Source organism: Dendronephthya gigantea, unplaced genomic scaffold (genome assembly GCF_004324835.1).
Source record: "Dendronephthya gigantea isolate DGI-Jeju-01 unplaced genomic scaffold, DenGig_1.0 000000F, whole genome shotgun sequence".
Taxonomy (NCBI): domain Eukaryota; kingdom Metazoa; phylum Cnidaria; class Anthozoa; order Malacalcyonacea; family Nephtheidae; genus Dendronephthya; species Dendronephthya gigantea.
In genome coordinates, this window is record NW_021163010.1 from 5,834,502 (window position 1) to 5,853,083 (window position 18,582).

At 36.6% G+C, this 18,582-nt stretch overlaps 3 protein-coding genes across 5 annotated transcripts; 1 reads left to right on the top strand and 2 right to left on the bottom strand.

The window, feature by feature from the left end:
- Positions 1-1,310: 1,310 nt before the first annotated feature.
- Positions 1,311-4,495, bottom strand: LOC114516847 (nucleolar transcription factor 1-like). Of its 2 annotated transcripts, none has more exons than XM_028536437.1 (8): positions 4,145-4,495; positions 3,702-3,738; positions 3,495-3,528; positions 3,261-3,404; positions 2,841-3,055; positions 2,567-2,624; positions 2,093-2,173; positions 1,311-1,946 (listed from the first exon to the last, which is right to left on the bottom strand). In XM_028536437.1, the coding sequence occupies exons 1-8, from the start codon at positions 4,204-4,206 to the stop codon at positions 1,681-1,683; spliced, it is 897 nt and encodes a 298-aa protein (XP_028392238.1). In that variant the 5' UTR covers positions 4,207-4,495; the 3' UTR covers positions 1,311-1,680. The 2 variants fall into 2 exon arrangements, with proteins under 2 accessions (XP_028392238.1, XP_028392247.1); XM_028536446.1 differs by having other exon boundaries at positions 1,322-1,946; positions 2,102-2,173.
- Positions 4,496-4,817: 322 nt separating this feature from the next.
- Positions 4,818-7,693, top strand: LOC114516226 (protein EFR3 homolog B-like). The gene has a single exon (XM_028535651.1). It carries the CDS (start codon positions 5,063-5,065, stop codon positions 7,436-7,438), a length of 2,376 nt encoding a protein of 791 aa, XP_028391452.1. The 5' UTR covers positions 4,818-5,062; the 3' UTR covers positions 7,439-7,693.
- Positions 7,694-7,930: 237 nt separating this feature from the next.
- LOC114516236 (protein enabled homolog) lies at positions 7,931-13,081 on the bottom strand. Of its 2 annotated transcripts, XM_028535662.1 has the most exons (9): positions 12,952-13,081; positions 12,430-12,513; positions 11,837-11,909; positions 11,212-11,279; positions 10,694-10,780; positions 10,184-10,327; positions 9,865-9,907; positions 9,561-9,627; positions 7,931-9,084 (listed from the first exon to the last, which is right to left on the bottom strand). In XM_028535662.1, the coding sequence occupies exons 1-9, from the start codon at positions 12,991-12,993 to the stop codon at positions 8,421-8,423; spliced, it is 1,272 nt and encodes a 423-aa protein (XP_028391463.1). In that variant the 5' UTR covers positions 12,994-13,081; the 3' UTR covers positions 7,931-8,420. The 2 variants fall into 2 exon arrangements, with proteins under 2 accessions (XP_028391463.1, XP_028391470.1); XM_028535669.1 differs by lacking the exon at positions 12,952-13,081 and having other exon boundaries at positions 11,837-11,943; positions 12,430-12,792.
- Positions 13,082-18,582: the final 5,501 nt, after the last annotated feature.

Consider the following 18,582-nt stretch of genomic DNA (forward strand, 5'->3'; position numbering starts at 1 on the left):
ACAAAAGTAGGTTAGTTTTAAAAAATGATACTGCAATGTTACGAATATTATTTATCGCAGTAATTATAGCTGTGCTCGGGATTGACGAAATTGATGAATAAAAGATATCAATACATATATACAATACATACAATATAAGTAATATTAATATGAATTTATATGATATCACTGTAAAATACATGATGAAGGCAGTATATTTATATTTATCATTCATACCGCTTTGCCTTTAGTACAAATGGTAATAAGTAATTCTCTTAATCTTCTGAACTTCGAAATATATGCATTGCATTTGAAATTATTTAGAACTATTTGTTCAGCATAAAGAATTAACTGAAGACCGTGCACTTTTGGTTTCATAAATGATAAATTTCTGATATGCAGCGCAATTGGCTGCAGTAACCTTTGGGCACTACAAATAATTAATATATGAAACAAATTTATCTGTGCATGCATCTGTTAAGGAGTCTAACGTATATGAAATAGAAAATTGTGGAAAAAATGGTCGATAAGATTTATTACAGTTTAGATAGAGCAAGACCTCTGTAACGAGATCACTCCACCCGAAACGGAAAAAAACATTCAGCAGAATTTCAAAAACAGAAAGACAACAGTACCTTATTATATAAGATACAGTAGTGAGTTTAAGATTCACCAAATCTACGACGCGGACGTGAAATAAAACTGCTCTAATTTCCACAGTTTCCGATGCAGGAATGAAAATTACATGCAGACTCTTTTTGATAAACGAAGTCAAAGCAGTATGGAAAACAAATTCAATACTGGTTTTCTAACACTAGTAGCAGTTTTCATGTCACGTTCGCGTCGTAGATTTGGTGCATCTTAGGAGCCGATTACGTGAGGCGAGTTGCCCCGGCTAGCCTAGGTGGGACATTTTCGCCGATACTGCGGCCTTATAACATTTCCTAGTAAAGTCCCCATTGCGATCAAAAGGAATACCGGTCAACTCACTTGGCCGAGACATCGGCTGTTGACAGCCGGGACAACTCGGCTAGGTTGGATGAAATTTACATCATTTGTCCATGTAATCGCAATTTGCTGAGTTGTTAAATTCTGCAGAAACGCATGCGCATTTGTCTACAATGATGTGCATCAGAAAACTTCGAAACTGTAGAAGCAAGAAAATAGACTGTTGTTGTAAAACTCTCATTGTTTTTGAAAGTCTTAACCCATAGCATTTACCCGCCAAAATTTCCCGCGTAAATTTCAAAGTTGTCCCATCGCACGGAAAAAAGTAACTAAAAAAACTCAAAAATCTAAACAACGCGGACGTGACATGAAATTAGCCGATACTCGATAGTGTTAGCAACCCAGTTTTAATTAGTTTTACATACAGCTCTGACCTGGTTTACCAAAAGGAGTCCATAATTTTATCCCACAGTTTATTCCAGTTGTGAAACAATTAATGAAGACAGCATATACGTCGTAGATTTGACCATTATTGCAACTGGTTGCAAAGCTACATGAGAAACGTACTGAAGTCGTGAAATTTTCTTGCTTGCGCTTGGCCTTATTGCTTGCATGGCTGAGGTCCTATCTTCACAAAGAAAAAGTATTCAGGTAAAATTATATATTATATGTAATCTCAATACTACAAGCACGATAATAATTTATATACAAATTTTTGAATAAAAAATGTATGTACAGTAGTCAGTAGTCAATTTATGCTGAAGACAGTCGTAAAGGTAGCCCGCCCATCAAGAGATTTATTGGACCAACAGGTATTTCAATATCTGAGTCGGAACTACTTTCACTTTCTTCACTTGATTCATCCTCGTTTTCCTCCTCATCTCCATCTTCGTCATCGTCTTCTCCATCTTCGTCATCCTCACTATCATCACTAGATTCGCCACTATCCTCGTCATCATCAGCTTCAGAATCACTTGATTCACTCCCATCATCTTCACTTTCATCACTCGAGGATTGCTCTGTAAAGAGTACATATCGTACAGGAACTTACAAAAACAGCACGCAAGTAAAATGAAAAATAACAATTTGGATTAGAAAATGCGCATAATCTAAAACCACACTAAAATAGTGTGAAAGCAGTAATAAATAATGGTAATAAAAAGACCTTGCATACCTTGCTTTAATTTTTCTGTAATTAAACTTTGATAATCAATCAATGTCTTATTTTCAGGATCAATTGCAAGCACTGAAATTAAGAGAAATGTCGAGGTTTTAGGAAATTGCATGCATGACACTCAGAAACTGTGTATGCAAGTATATATGTACTATATATAGTATGTGGATCAAATTGTTATGTGTTTGCATGAACTTGTATGTACTGTTAGAGAAAATAAGTTCTTTTTTGGGTTCACCAAAGGCTTATGGGTACTCTATTTTATACAAATAGCACAGAATGACAAACCATATACAGGCCATTGAAAAAATCCCCCTTAGATAGATTTTTTGTCTTTGGTATAGTAATTTAGGGTACTATGTGTATTCAGCTACAGAATATATCAAAAAAAATTTCAAACAGTATATATACTCCGTAATTCTGACAGTATCTGAAAAGTGCATGGATTGCTGTTGAGGTTCTTACTTTCATTACAACGATGTAGAGCTTTTTCATAGTTTTTTGACATCACGCAACTGAGGAACTTTAAAAAAACAGACAGCAATACTATCAGGACATTGTAAATAAATAGAAATTATTTACTGAGTTTATATTAAAATCCATAATTTGAATATCAGGTAAGAATAAAGAGTAAAACCTAACATCTTCTGTATGCACAAGAAATATATTTCATTCTATAATAATCCACTCTTTTGAACTAATTGAATTTTTAAAAAACCAAAATTATATGGCACAATACCTTTGCTTTTGACTCAAAGGTGAGCTTCTCGTTAATATTCAATTCATCCAGAGAAATCTTGATATTATCCACAGATTCAGTAGTTCCATTTAACATTTGCTGTGAAACATTTTCATCTGAGTTTCTTAGCGAAGGGTGATGCATCTTGAGCTCTTTTTGTATAGATTCATCCGTTTTGCTTTTGTTTGGAATGCCAGAAGGATGACGGTTCCTTTCTCCAATAAGAAAAAAATTTCTCAAATCCTCAATACTTTAAATATATCACATATTCATAAATATTTTGCAGAGTTTTAGAATTATACATATTGGTAACAGAAAAAATTACATACTCAAATTAATTATATTAAAAATAACATCTCAAAATTATTTAAGAAATAAACATTCACAAATTATATTATTCATAAAAAAAATTGTAATCACCATCATGGCGACAAAGTCTTTCACCGGCACTACTGCTTCTGGCAACAGAATGAAGTTTTGTTTGAACTCTATCAGCACTGCCAGTTCTTTTTTTTGACTGAGCTGCGACTGTCACATCTGAGTTAAATTGGATGTCTGCATTATCTAAAGTGAGTACCAGTAATTATAACCAAGGCTTAAACACTTTCACTGTGTCAAGTGCAAATCACAAGCCACAACAATGCCTTTACTAACCTGGCGGTAAAACTAGGAGTCCATTTGAGACAGGCTTGAAGATAGAAAGAAACAGTATAAAGTTCTGCATACATAGTTCCATATTTTAGCCTGGTTAACTGTGAAGCTCTTACTATAAGCATATTTTAATATCTTCACTTTGTAAAAAGTTGTATATTTTAATTGTGTAAGATGATTTTTGCCACAAAATTATTTATACATCCATACCCCTCTAATCACACTTCTGCATGGTGGAGTTATTGGTCTACAAAAATGCAATGAAATTTTATTGCTTATATCTGACTTTAATAGTACCTACTTTAATACTTACCTGGCAAGCACAGCATGGCTGTGGTATATTTGAGGAGATATGGAGAAAAACTTGGCCACCTTTTTAGACTTGAGTATGCATGGTATCATTTAATTTCCATGGTATGAATTTGTTACTATACCATGCCTGCCATTGGCTGAAGATTTGTCATGTTTTTATACTCAATAATAACCAGTTGTTGAAATCAATCCCAAGTGGTTTACTAGAGGGAGTTTCAGGTGGGGAGGGGTCTCAGGTAGGGGGAGGGGTGCGCTGAAGTAGTTAATATATCTATGGATGGCTAGTATAATAAATCATTATCCTGTTTATATACCAATATAATTTGCAGATTTTTTCTGACCTTGTTTCAAGTACATTTCCTTCATGTGTCAACGAAGCTCCATACCAGGTCTTTGCTGCCATTGATGCAATAATATTCAATGCAACCAATATAATGCAAGCTTACTGAATCTTGTGGTAACCAAGTGAAAATATTGCATCCAGATTATCGGTTAGCAACAACATAATCCACACGTGTTTTATATATATGGACACTTCTTATAACGTTTGGAAATTCAGTTTATTTCGTGAGAAAAAAAGAGCAAATCATCTTCTTGTTCAGAAGCGTACAGTATTAAATGAAAATATATAATTTGAAGTCAATCTTCGACACTATTTTAACATACCACCAAAAATATACACCGTATACATATCCCACAACGCATTTGAGGAGAGCATTGGAGGAAATTTATGGAAGTTCATGGTGATAAAGAATGGCACAACCACAATGAAAAAGAATAAATATTTTTCAAATTTCAATTTTTGTTGTTGAGAAACAACACAAAAATATTTCAAAATGCATCGTCGTTCGCTATTGTGGAAGGATGTAATTTATCGATGAATGAATCTATATAAATTCGTGTATTCCGTATTTTTAAATTCTCTTGGAGTATGGGGGAATTTTATTGATGAATCCCCTAGTGGAAACATCGCAGAGGAATTCAAAGGAATATAATTTTTTTTGTGTAAATTAATTCAAATTAGTTAAGTTGTTCACGTAAAACGACCTGGAAATTATGAGTTAACGAAAGAAATTTGAAGAAATTAGTGGTCATTGTGGTATATCGATGAAGTATCAGTAAAAGTGACGTCAAAAATGATAAAAAACAGCAGCTAAATCAAGACTGTTGGACGATAATTAATGAAGCATGTGACAAAATCTTGTATTAACAAAGTTCTTTGAAATTTCTTCTGTGTCTGTGGGAACAATTTGAATCCAATGGCGACGTCCCAACTATGTTCTTGTTTTGGCCAGCTTCGGCCAAAATATAAACGAAAGGTGGACCAAATTTTTCCAAGGGACGCTAGAGATGGATTAGTGAAATCAAACATGGATAAATTAATATTTTATGCCCTTTCTTCCCCAGAGAAGTTGGATCGAATAGGGGCGTATTTAAATAGGAAGCTGGAAAGTCATATCTACTGGAGACGGTATGGGTTTGTTCTAATCACAATGGAAGCTATGGAGCAACTATTGTCTGCATGTCATGCACCTGATATTAACTTATTTGTAGCTAGCTTTCTTAAGATGGTGCAAAAATTGTTGGAAAGTTCTGAGACAGATCTTCAAATCAGGGGGACTGAGTCATTTGTTATTTTTGCCAACATTGAAGAAGACACACCATCATATCATCGAGAGTATGATTTCTTTGTATCAAAGTTCAGTGAGATGTGCTATCATGACTGTGGAACCTTGGAAGAGGATAAGAAGATAAAGATTGCAGGCTTGAGTGGACTTCAAGGCATCTTCCGTAAGACTGTATCTGATGATCTTCAAGTTAATATTTGGGACCAGGAATTCATGGGGAAGATCATTCCATCATTGTTGCATGTCCTGGAACATGGTCAATCCAATCAGGAAGCCCCAATAAATTCAGAAAATGAGCCCTGCAGTTTTGCAGAAGCCATCTTGCACGAGATAGTGAGTCAAGCCAGCTTTGGCAATGTTCGTGCAGGAATTGAGCCTGTGCTCCTCCACCTAGATTCTGCAAAATTATGGTTTCCAAGCGAGTTTGCTATTCATTGCTTCAAAATAATTCTATATTCAGTGCAGAATCAATATTCATATCTGGTTATTCAAATGCTTCTTAACCATTTGAACAAACATGTAAACAGCTCGCTTGAAATGAAAACAAATGTTGTTGAAGTGATTTCAACATCTGTGGCTATCGCAAGTGCCGAGTCAATAGGAGCATCAGTCCTAGAAGTCTTCAACACACTTCTGCATCATTTACGGCTATCGGTCGATGCTCGAGGTGAGAATAGCCAATCCCAGGAAGCATTTGAGCAGGCTATTATCAAAACTGTTGGTATATTTGCTCAAGTATTGCCGGACTATCAGAAGTCTGAAATCATGATGTTCATTATGGGAAAGCTGCCAGTGAATACAAAAAACATTTCCCAAAAGTACTCTTACCAAAGAAGCCAATCAATCGAGAGTGATGATCATGAAAACAACCAACAAGAGGCTCTACAAGAAATGTATTTGCTTTGTATTCTAAAAGTTGCTGTTGTTTACAAATCCGAAAAACTGTCAACAACCTTCCCAGACACACTACTTGATTCCCTTTTGAAAGTATCCATTTCCAGAAATATCCGTATCAGTAAGCTTGCGCATGAGATCCTTCAAACTCTATTGGATAGACAAGCTAATCTCCCAAAGCTCACAATTGATGGTTTAACAAAGACTATTGAGCAGAATGGTATAGTCATTAAGAAATGTACTAAAGCAGATATTGTCTTTTTCCAAAAGAAGAAGGACGAGTTATTTTGGCATATTTACCAAAGTGCATCCAACCGTTTGAATCGGTCAGAAAACATTTTTTCCATTTACAAGTCATTAATCTTGCTTTCTGTTGAAATAAATGACAGTGGTGTTTTGATTGAAATGATTCGCTTTGTACTCAGTTTACAATTGGTCAATGGAGAAAACACTTTGACCAGGGCTAAAGTAGCCATCCATGCTACAGTTTGTGCATGTCTGAATTTCATTGCAGAATTAATGGGTATTACAAGGCTTAGGCGATACATTGCTTCATGTATAAAGATGCGACAGAATTACGAGTACCTCTCACCATCCAATGCATTCACTGAAGAAGAGGATCTTTCCCAAACAGAGTTCCCTGGAGGGTTGTTTATATCCCTTGAGGATGTCAGCAAAGCTCTGGAAGAAGGAGGGTTTGAGACGAAGATGCTGTCTTCACCATATGTTCCAGAACCAGTATCAGAATTGCACAATGGACAACAAGATGAGAAGTCACAATCGCTTCGTTCAGAGACTGGTTCGCTTTCCTCTGCCGAGGGAGTGCATTTCACCATCGCAGAGGAAGTCACATTCGACACTCTTAAAGACGTGTTGTATAGGAACGCCAGTCAATCCATGGATGGCCATTTGGATTTGTACAATGCGACGTTCAACGACATAGCGGCAGTTGCTGATGGCCGGGCACGCGAGTTTAATGTGAAGATTGATGATGTTCTTGAAGCGTCCGACTTGATTGTTGAGATGAATACGATGAAAGAAACACCCAGTATGTCATCATTACCTGGGGAAGATAACTACGAAATGAGATTTTTAGACAAATATGTCTATTAAATTAAAGCAGAATAATTAGGAAATTTAACTTTATTATATATACTAGGTATGATTATTGTCTTGGTAATAGCTGATTGTCACTTACTGTAAGTCAAAATGAGAAACAAGAAATGGACTATAGAATTACGAGAAAGCTGAATAATCAGGTCAATATGAAAAAGAAATGATGGAGCAATGTCACAAATTGAAATTAAAATTGAAACACTCAGTATATAATTTCAATTTTTTCAATGCATGTTGTCACACAAAAGTTACAATTAACGAACACTTACTTCGAGCTCTGGTTCGTTAAAACGGATCAACCCTCGAGAGAAAATGCACCACTACGATCATCCTTCTGCAGTCAGGGCCAAATATAACGGTCAATGTGGAGATAATAATTCCATGTTCAGTAAATCCTAAATACCCAAATTTAATCCTCAAGGTTAAGATTAGGTCTTAGATTATGTTTATAGTTGATTATAGGTAACTTTAAACCTAAATTGAACCCCAATCCTGACCTAATCTCACAAGGAAAAATTCGTGCATTTAGGTAAATTACGTGAACATGGAATTATTACAAATGTGGACGAAACAGCGAGTAATGGTTGGAATAAAGGTTTTTGTGAGACAGTTTTTTAAAAACGACCTACTATTTACATACATTTATATACAGAGAACAAATTTATTGTCTTGACGGGCTCTAATTAGGACAATTAGCAGTTCTTTGATTGCCCAGTAATTCCTTTTCCTTCGTCAATTATTCTACCTAATCCAAACTTATGATTTCATTGGAAATTGTCTACCCCGTTAGGCCATTTAACCCATGCTTTCAACAGCTCGGCGGGTGGAGTGTTGCCTCGTACCCAGGCGCTTTGTGCCATGTTCTGCGTTACGTGAGAACGCGCCCCACGCAAAGGAAACTAAGCACAAAGCGCCTGGGTAATGAGGCAGATGGAGAGATCGAGAGGCAGCAATGAAAAATCCAACATGGCAATTCTAACTATTTTTTTGATACAATACTTGAAAGAGGCAAGGCCTTGGGTTTCGTGTCATCAATTGTTCCAGGTAATATTCCGCTGCCATCACTGCCACGTACGAAGCGAATTATTTTTCTCTTCTTTTCACTGTTAATCAACGTGTCAAAGTAGTCTATCGCCTTTGTTAAGCATGTTTGCTGCTCTTCTTTCGTACTAACTACCACCTCCGGTTCAATGTCATTTTCATCGGCAGACGAATTGCCGCTTTCGTTTTCGCTTTCTGACTCGTCGTCTCCGAAAACATTCGACTTTTTTAAAGGGACGCGGCCTTTTACAAAACCCACCGACGTGGCGTTTTTTCCCAAACCGAAATTAAATTTGATAGCTCCTTTTTGAGAACCGCTAACTGTGGACGTTATGCCGTTTGTCTTGGAAAAAAACTTTGGTTTTGCAGAGTTTTTTAGAGAACTGTAGTTGCTACGATGTGGTGGGGGAACGGGTGCCGATGGCAAAGGAGGAGGGGGGTCGCAGGGCAAAGGTGGGGGAGGTGAATTAGGAAGCGGAGGTGCGTTAGAGAATGTGGACTTGGGTTTGATGTGTTCACTGGGTAAGGGGGGTGGGACAAGCGAAGAGGCGAATGTCGATTTAAATGCAGCTTGTGAAGATTTCTGATCAGTTCTTTCGGAACTAAACGTTTTCAATGATTAGATAGGTTTCAATGATGTTTTCATTTACTGTGGGGGGGGGGGGGAGAGGCTATATACAGAGGACATGAACTTAAGATTTCATTAAATAGGTATTTCGTTGAGGAAAACCAATAGCGGTTATACCAAAATTATAATTGCATGTACCTAAGACTGTTTGTTTACTGCCGCGTACTTAAAGATGGGGAGGGAAAGTTTGAGGTATGAGGAGTTTTTTTCTGGCTAGAATAGATTTAGATAGAATACAAATTTTCTTTTGAGAATCTCCTACAAATTGATGCACGCAGAGTTTCATAGAAGACTGTTTAAACTCAGCCAGTGGTATTTCAGTATACCCAAAAATACGCTTTTACAGGCATCCCCGACCCAGGCGCTAAATTTGTAAAACAAACATGAAGCGCAGTTGCTCTTCTCGGCACTGATCTCTATTCTCTATATAGCAGCTGAATGCAAACTTACCTTAGTGTAGCGGCTGAAAGTTTTCGCGCGTCGCTTCCAGTTTGCCGTTCTTTTCTTTTTCGAGAATCTAACATAGCAAAAAAAAGGTACGCTTACAGCCAAGCGAAGTGCAGTGAAGATGCAGGGGAGGTTCAAATTTGGCGCTGACTGCATCGGATATCTTCATACTGACTACTTCGAATAATTATACCTGTATAATAATGATACTTCGAATAATGATACAGACCGGTCTTGTGAGAAAAAACTCTCTTACTTATGTGCGTGAGAAAAAAGTCCAAGTTAAATATTGCGCTGTCATACTCACGTGTATTTCTGGCAAACTCTCTTTCTTTCAAATCTTTTAGTCTCTTCAGAGAAAAAACAAACAAACAGCATGTGAAATGGGAGAAAGCATTGATAAAGAGATTACAAAAGTTATGACTTCCATAGTTACGAGATATTTTCAAAAAGAAGCTGCATTTGATAGAATATTTCATCTTTTTTTCTTCGTAAAATTTCATGTAAATCTCTTATCACACGGGAGAAATCCTATTTATGTATCTGCACAATAAGCAAGAGTCCATCGTACTAAAACCCATTTCATTGGTATACTTGTCTAATCTGTAATTATTATTTAAACCAACCTGTCTGTGAGCGTGGTCGTAGGAATTAATGTGGTTATCGTATTCTTTATATTTGATGTATTGCTTGTCGCAGAGTTCACAGTAATAGCTCTCTTTTAAATTTTTTAAACTTTCTTCGATCGCTTTTTCCTTGTCTTGTGTAGTCTAGAAGAGAAACATTTCGCTAAAATACTTGTATTTTCGCTTAATTAAAGAATAGAGGCTAGAACTGCCATGCATAAATGAGGAGAGTCGGAGATGGATGAATCGGAGCATTCAAAACTATTCACTCTTTAACATCTATCAAAAGAAGAAAAGATCTGGCCTTAAAAATTATACGACGTGTAACTGCGGGTATGAAAAGATATCAAGATCTGCATGGTAAGAAGTTAAAATTATTTTTTCATGCAACCATTCTTCGTTTGCTTTTATTTGAATTGATTTGAATGTTGAGTCTTTCAAATATCAATTATCTTTCAAATTCAAATATCTTAGATAACTAAATTTAAAACTGAGACCTTGCTCATTTACCTGGTATTTCTGTTTCAGCTCGTCTGTCTCTTCTTTTTCCACCTCTAAAGTCCGCCTCTTGTTTGACGCTTCATTCGCATGATCGAGCTAGAATTTATGGGACATGAAAGGGTATGAAGAGGTAGTTAGCGTATGTTAAAGTCACAGAATAATCCTACACTATTATAAAGCCTAATCAGGTTGGTTATATTGCCTAATGGCAGTAATGTAAAGAAGAGCCAATTTTGAAACTTTCTGCTGTTTTTCACAATACAGTAATGCACTTAAAAACTGAGAAAGAGACATACTGAATTTTTATAGAACAGTACCTAAGCTCATTAAAATTCAAAGAATTAATAATGCAATGCATGAAATACTATCACTAAGCAAAGCAGCAGTCTAATAAAAAATAACCTTATATGCATTAGAAGTTGGCAATTAAACCTTGTTTAGTGTTGTAGCATTTAGTAGTTTTAGGTATAAATACAGCTACAAATTCTGGAAGAACATTTTAATTGTGGCATGGGATTTAAAATCACCTCCATTGACATTCGTCCAAGACATAAGAAGTCTTCTTTAATCACCATTGGAACAGGAATTAACCTGCCTGTTGGAAAGGAATGTCTGTGAATATTCTGAATATTCTAACCAAGACAAAATATACATACTACCTACATCCAACAATCAATTTGCCAATATTAGAATTCAGTCAACCAAAACAAATAGTATTATTATTCACTGTATAAACAATCTCTGTTTTGATTTGTTCGCCAGATACAAATATTCAGCTTACAGCTTTGGCAGATATAACACAAAACCTCTGCTTTAATACTTGTAATTCTCAAATCACGTTAAACCTCATCCAATAATTATTTATTACCTGTATAGTGATATAGTGGTAGTTAAGTAAGTATGTAAGGGTTTATTACTCTATTTTCATGTAGTGCATTTGTGTAGCCGGTATGTTATAGCCTCTGAACCCAAGGGTAAGTTGACCATGGAATAACTTGCACTACTTACATGTTGTGCACTAAACAGACAAACAATATTTGAGAATAGTTTGTGTAGAATCTTTAAGTGGACCTTAAACTGTTAAACATTAACTATAAAAGTAATATAATGTACTGTGAAAACACCTCTTATTAAATAAGTATACTACACTACCTTGCTTATGTCTACCAAGTCCTGTACCAGATTTCCAGCCAAGCTTTAAGGCAAGCTGATATCCAATATTTTCCTACACAGAGGGATGACAGACATTTCGGGCAGTACTAGCCAAGACAAGGCCAAGAAAATGAGAACAATCAATGATAGAATTAAAATACAAAAAAGCACTTGATCTATATATTTCTCCCAAGCTGACAACATTTTATGGTTATAAAAATAATTTATTGCTTGTGATTTTCATCATATTGCAATAATGCAGTTAGTACACTGGTCTATAATGTTAGGGTAGGTTACAGTAAATATTTCAAAATACCTAAGTAGGATTAAGCCCTGTTTGAATTATTTCCACTGGGTTTTTGTCTTAATTGTCTTAACTATGCAAACATGCATGGCCAGTAATACATTCTGTATTATGTAACCAAGATATCAGGCCTAATTTTCAGATGTCGGATTATTAGTTTTTTGAAATCCCAGTGTGAAATTTACATGCGTCATATTAACATAAGCATAAAATAAGGTATTGCAGTGTAATAACTAATAATATGAAATATGCTTGAATTAAAGAGCCCCTCTTGACTGCATTAAAATACCTCCGAAATATGTTCATCCAGGGAAGATTTTTTATCCATATCCAAGTCATGAGTTGTATCGAACTCTGCTGGGACATTTGCAACCTGTTGAAAATAAAACTCAACTCAACTAAAGGGTCTGTTCACACTATCTAATTTGGTAGGTCTAATTGGCTTCTGAGTTCTGATGTATGGAATGTGGTCTTTTACAGCTACGCAATACTGCAATGGGTTGAATAGCTAATTTACTGTCTATATACACAGTTTGTTGCAAGTCAACAGCTATAAAACAAACAATAGAAGCTTGAATTCGATTCAGCAAAATTGGATTGTGTAAGCACTATGCAGACCCGAACTAGTCTCCACATACTCCACACAATATATACACAAAACATAAAAACACACAAATAAACAAAACATTCACACAGAAACATAACGTTATTAACGTATACACCTATTATTAAAATGTTCTGGACGTAGTTAGTGTTCAATGACTTCAATCTATAAAAACTGTTTCAATATGATATACAAATATACACACACCTCGTAAGGGCGATCTTCATTGTATCTTGAAAAAGTAGCCATTTTCCTGACTTTGTTGTTAAATTCAAAAATTGGATATTGTGATTTTTGAGTGCACCATAAGTCACAACTTGAATTTTTAGATTTTACGTTTTTAGTGTTTCAAAAAATTGAAATACGTCATGTTATTCACTTAACATGGTATAAATCTCTGCCCCCTCTGCGCAAGACAGGATCAGTGGACAGGACCCGCGGACTCAGAATCAGAGAGTGGGGGGGGGGGAATCCTAAATAGAACCCACCAAAAAAATATAATTTTCCTTATTTAGACTACACGATAAGTTGTGTGCAATTATCATTCTGACGAATGCAGGAACCCACAACATTTAAAACGTTTGGGGGGGAACAATCACTTTTGACTTCTAACTTTCAACAAGCACTTTCGAGTTTCGACTGAGATCGATGGTTACGACTACTCACACAATCTGGTGGGTGCTTGCGTCATTCGAGGTAACGATTGGTTATCGGAGTTAGATACCAAATAACCATGAGGTACTTGCAAAGGCTATAAATTACTTTGTTAAACTATTGACTATTCTTGACAATAATAGAGGTTTGCGGTGCATGCTTTAAGTGGCTATCTGAAGTACTTGATCTACACAATTCCAAAGCATTCACAGCCGGGGGTCTAGGCTACGATTTTTATTATGTCGAATAATGACACGCATGTAGAGCATTTGCCCGACACAATATTTCAGCGAAGTTTACGAACATTGATATATTACTTGTTGGTACAATTCGGTGGTTCATTCCTTCACTTGGGAAATGTTCGTAGATAAGTGGTTTACTTTTCATGCATCCATGATTGCAATTGTCTGTTCTATTCATGTTTACGCCGATGAAGTAAAGAAATGTTACTGCTCAAATAAGGTAAGGAAATAGATTAATTTCAATTTTTCATCGTTGCTGCCAGTCAGGGGAAGTTTGGAACCAACGCCCAACGCTGCCTGGTATTAGTCGTAATACGGAACCCTGTCTATCGTGTACTACATGCATTCATTATAAATTTGTTATATTATGATATAGTATGGCATCACAATGAAATCACCTGGTCATTCATGTGAGGAAATTTTGCAACACCATGCCAAACGCAGCGAGAGTCGCTCAAATGGAATATACTGGATATCCCTTGAGGAACGAGACAGCAGTAAGCCATTCATGGTCGATTAAAAATTTAGCCGTGACTATTTATAATAGGTACCGACGATTTTTTTCTTTCGATAGATGCGAATGAATATTCTGATAAGAACACCTACATAATATTCCTTTGTTTGCATCTATTAAGAGACAAATATCGCACGGAAACCAGCAGAACTAAGAACGTGAAGGTGATAGACTAGTCTAATAGGCCTTTCGCTGTTTATCACTTTTGTAGGAAATATTGAAAACGCTTTCCCGGTGTTTTGCGATATGCAAGCTGGAGGTTCGTATTATAAATGATTATCGTTTTGCCCAGTGCCGTAGCTATAGCTGCCGGCATGAGGATTAAAAACCCGTTCACTCCACCAGGCGAATTTATGCTGAAATGAAAGCCCCGTTTACACTACACTCGATAGTCTCAATTTTTTGGCATGGTACGGCTAAAATTGGCCCTCGTGCCCCTTTATTTACATACATGCATGGTTCTTTTTTAAGTGTATTGCTAATTTTAAGTCATACTGATTCAGGGCAACACTCGTTCTTCAATATATTCAACATTCGACTTGTATAACGGTCAATATGAAGTCGTTATGTTATGTAGATGCATGTGAAACCATGCAGCCAATAAATTTCTTTGTAGAATTTGAATTGAATACTGATTATTCTTAGCCGCCAAAAGTGAGTCAGGAAAGCTTAGTAAAATATTTAAATATTTGACAAAACCAACTCTAACTTGAGAAGAATTTTGAACCAATTGGAAAACGCAAGATTAGTCCCATGGCCAAGATACAAAGCACCCATTTCAGGATATCAAATTACAACGCACGGCAAAGCATGGCAATGATGACAGTAAAAATCACCAGCTAGAGTACATGAACATATGTCACAACCGCATTTGATTTTTCTCGGAGACAAATGACTTTCAAAGCACAATAATATGGCTACAACAAATGTTTTTTCGGAGAGAACCCGACTAAGGGTTAGGCGTGTTGTTTTTTGTTAATTTAGGGTGGACTTTGGTATTTAAAACGGTATCTGGAAATCCTCTAAGAAGAATTGCGTCAATTTGGAAAGGGACGATTTTTTCGCAAGAATTTTCCCCGGCAGCCTTGAATAAAAACGCTGATTTCAAAAAAGACTATAAAAACAGAATTGTAAATTTAAAAAATTGGCATACTTTTGGCCCAAAAGAGGTGAATATTATAGCTCATCTATCAGTGAAGCGAATGCGCTAGAGTTTGCTAAAGTCCAGGTATACATCAACGGTATATGAGATTTTATACCCCACCAGTGTGATACCACACATTTCACATTTCCTATTAAAAATGCACATTTTTTTCGTTTTGGGAAAGGCACGAGTGGTGTTGTATAAGAATGGTAAAGAACAACTGGTTTTACGATTCAACGCTGTTTCAAGTACCTATTTGGACTGGTTTTCTCACCCAAGACTTCTCGAATCACCATGGAATGACCTAGCTGGTTCAACGTTTAATCACTTTGAAATCGAGGGCCCCTGTTGGAATAAAGAGTGCAGAGATTTTCATATCAATTTCTCCTATGCACTATTTTGCACTATCGATTTAGGTTGGCTCTCGGTATCTTCAATGGGCATTACAGACGGCTGCGATTGGGAGAAAAGGTTTCCTGGGAATTCGTTCATATTTAGTAAGCTTCCCACGAAAGTCAATTACAACCAGCATAGTAAGTACAAGCATGCATTAGACTGATTTCTTATACCATGGGAGCAAGGAGAAATATAAATAAAAGATAGGAAAATTGGAAATCCCGGTCCAACGAACCTTAAAAAATAACAAACTTTTTCCGAGTACGAGATGTTCCGCAGAATCACCAATTTACATTATGGTTTATAGCAAAAATGCAGGCAAACTACGAAGTTGCTTCGCTCTCCTTAAGCCCCTCCTCTAGTGAATTTAGTTCTACAGCACTGCCACAGAATTTACATATGGAATGAAGGATTCAGAGCAGACACTCTGCAATTAATTGCACCCTGCACCTCATTCGACTGTTTTGATTTTCAGATGATGTCAGTGGCGACTCAGATGTGTTTGCTGTTTATGTGCGTTAAGTTTGGAAAATCAGAGGATTTGTTCAATTTTAATCATTAATTTTTAAGAACTGAATACTCGTCATATGTTCAATGATGAAGATAAACGTCGTTACAACGTTGTATGCTGGCTGCATGAATTTTGGTCTGTACTGTTGGATGCCAACGATCCAGTGTTTATATAAATAATATTATTTTACATATAGATAATTGCCTGACATTTTATCCCGGTGCATATAGTGTTCAACTATTGTATTACGGGGAACTTTATTAGCTCATCCCAGTCAAAATTATGTGGTGTACTGCATGTTGCCTAGTATATACAGGTGCAAGTCGAAGTTATTTATAGAATTTGCTAATGTATATGGTTTTCGAGGAAACTAATCACTTCGTAGAAAACTTCGCTCTCACTGAAGTCATTTTGTTGTCGGTTGAAGCCCATGGAACCAGCATTTTCACTTTGAAGAGCAATTTCAATCCATAAGCCAGTTATTACGAAAGGAAATTCCAGTAGTTCGAACTTCCACAATATTTTATGCACTAAGTTTAAAAGGTCATAGTCTTTCCAGCCTCTTTAACAGTTTAACCCCTCCCTGCAGGCGGCAGGCGTAAATGCGTAACTATGTTCCTCATGTGTTCAAATACATTCTATTTAGTTCTAAACAGTTTCAAAGTATTTAGCCGAATTTTGAAATTTCAAAAAATTGACAAAATGACCGAATTGCCTGAAATTTTATCAAAGTATGATTTCATGTGTTCAAATGGTTCATGCATAATATGTGAATTGTTCACCCTGACAACTGTCAACTGTTCTATAGGATTGTGATTGTCGAACCTTGTGAACTGATAGTGATAGTGACTGATGGTGCATGCTTCAAGGTCAAGAGGTGCAGGCTTCTTTGATCAGATTGCGTTACGTCATCACTAATTCGGATGCTACGTGACCAACATTGATATTATCATATTATCGCCTCTTGCCAGATGTACATCTCAGAATCAATGAACTTCCCTGGTTTAGCACTTTACCTAAAAGGCCCGTTTGCATTACACTCTGTAATGCCAATTTCTGGCACGGTACGTCGGTACGGCTAAACTAGGCATCAACTTAAGCGAGGCGCGCCAATAATTGACTGTAGTGTCAACAGGACTTCAATTTAATAGCGGAACGGCCCATTGAACCGGAACCCACAACATTTGAAAGGTTTGGGGGGGAGGGGGAAACAGGGAGGGGGAAACAATCACTTTTGACTTCTCACTTTCAACAATCACTTTCGACTGAGATTGTTACGACTACTCACACAATCTGGTGTGTGCTTGCATCATTCGAAACGATTGGTTATCGGACTTGGATACCAAATTACCATCAGGTACTTGCAGAGGCTATAAATTGCTTAGACTATTGACTATTCTCGGTACATGCTTAAACTGGCTCAGGTACTCGATCTACACAATTCCAAAGCATTCACAGCCTGGGGTCTAGGCTATGGCTGTTATTATGTGGAATAATGGCAGGCATGTAGACCACTTGCCCGACACAATATCTCGGCAAATTTACGAACATTGATATATTATTTGTTGGTACAATTCGGTGGTTCATTTCTTCACTAGGGAGATGTTCGTAGATAAGTGGTTTACTTTTCATGCATCCATGATTGCAATCGTCTGTTCGGTTCATGTTTACGCCGATGAAGTAAAGAAATGTTACTGCTCAAATAAGGTAAGGAAATAGATTAATTTCAAATTTTTATCGTTGTTGCCAGTCAGTGGAAGTTTGGAACCAACGCTCAACCCTGCCTAGTATTAGTCGTAATATGGAGCCCTGTCTATCGTGTGCTACATGCATGGTTCTGAAACATTTTGATATTATGATATAGTATGGCATCACAATGAGATCACCTGGTCATTCATGTGAGGAAATTTTGCAACACCATGCCAACCGCAGTGAGAGTCGCTCAAATGGAATATACTGGATATCTCTTGAGGAACGAGGCAGCAGTAAGCCATTCATTGTCGATTAAAAATTTAACCGTGACTATTTATAGGTACCGACGATTTTTTTCTTTCGATAGATGCGAATGAATATTCTGATAAGAACACCTACATAATATTCCTTTGTTTGCATGTATCAAGAGACAAAAATCGCTCGGAAAATCTCAGCAGAACGAACGTGAAGGTGATAGACTAGTCTAATACACCTTTCGCTGTTTATCACTTTTGTAGGAAATATTGAAAACGCTTTCCCAGTGTTTTGTGATATGCAAGCTGGAGGTTCGTATTATAAATGATTATGGTTTGCCCATGCATACAGTGCCTTAGCTATAGCTTACAGCATAAGGCTTAAAAGCCCGTTCTCCACTAGGCGAATTTATTCTGAAAAGATGAATTCT

Coding starts and splice junctions, on each gene's coding strand:
- LOC114516847 (XM_028536437.1), bottom strand. CDS start 4,206: ATGGCAGCAAAGACCTGGTATGGAGCTTCGTTGACACATGAAGGAAAT. Junction 3,529..3,701: donor GCAGAAGTGTGATTAGAGGG/GTATGGATGTAT, acceptor TCTATCTTCAAG/CCTGTCTCAAATGGACTCCT. Junction 2,174..2,566: donor TCTACATCGTTGTAATGAAA/GTAAGAACCTCA, acceptor TCTTAATTTCAG/TGCTTGCAATTGATCCTGAA.
- LOC114516236 (XM_028535662.1), bottom strand. CDS start 12,993: ATGGCTACTTTTTCAAGATACAATGAAGATCGCCCTTACGAG. Junction 12,514..12,951: donor ATGAAGATCGCCCTTACGAG/GTGTGTGTATAT, acceptor TATTTTCAACAG/GTTGCAAATGTCCCAGCAGA. Junction 9,085..9,560: donor CTTTCAGCCGCTACACTAAG/GTAAGTTTGCAT, acceptor GAAAACGTTTAG/TTCCGAAAGAACTGATCAGA.
- LOC114516226 (XM_028535651.1), top strand. CDS start 5,063: ATGGCGACGTCCCAACTATGTTCTTGTTTTGGCCAGCTTCGGCCAAAA.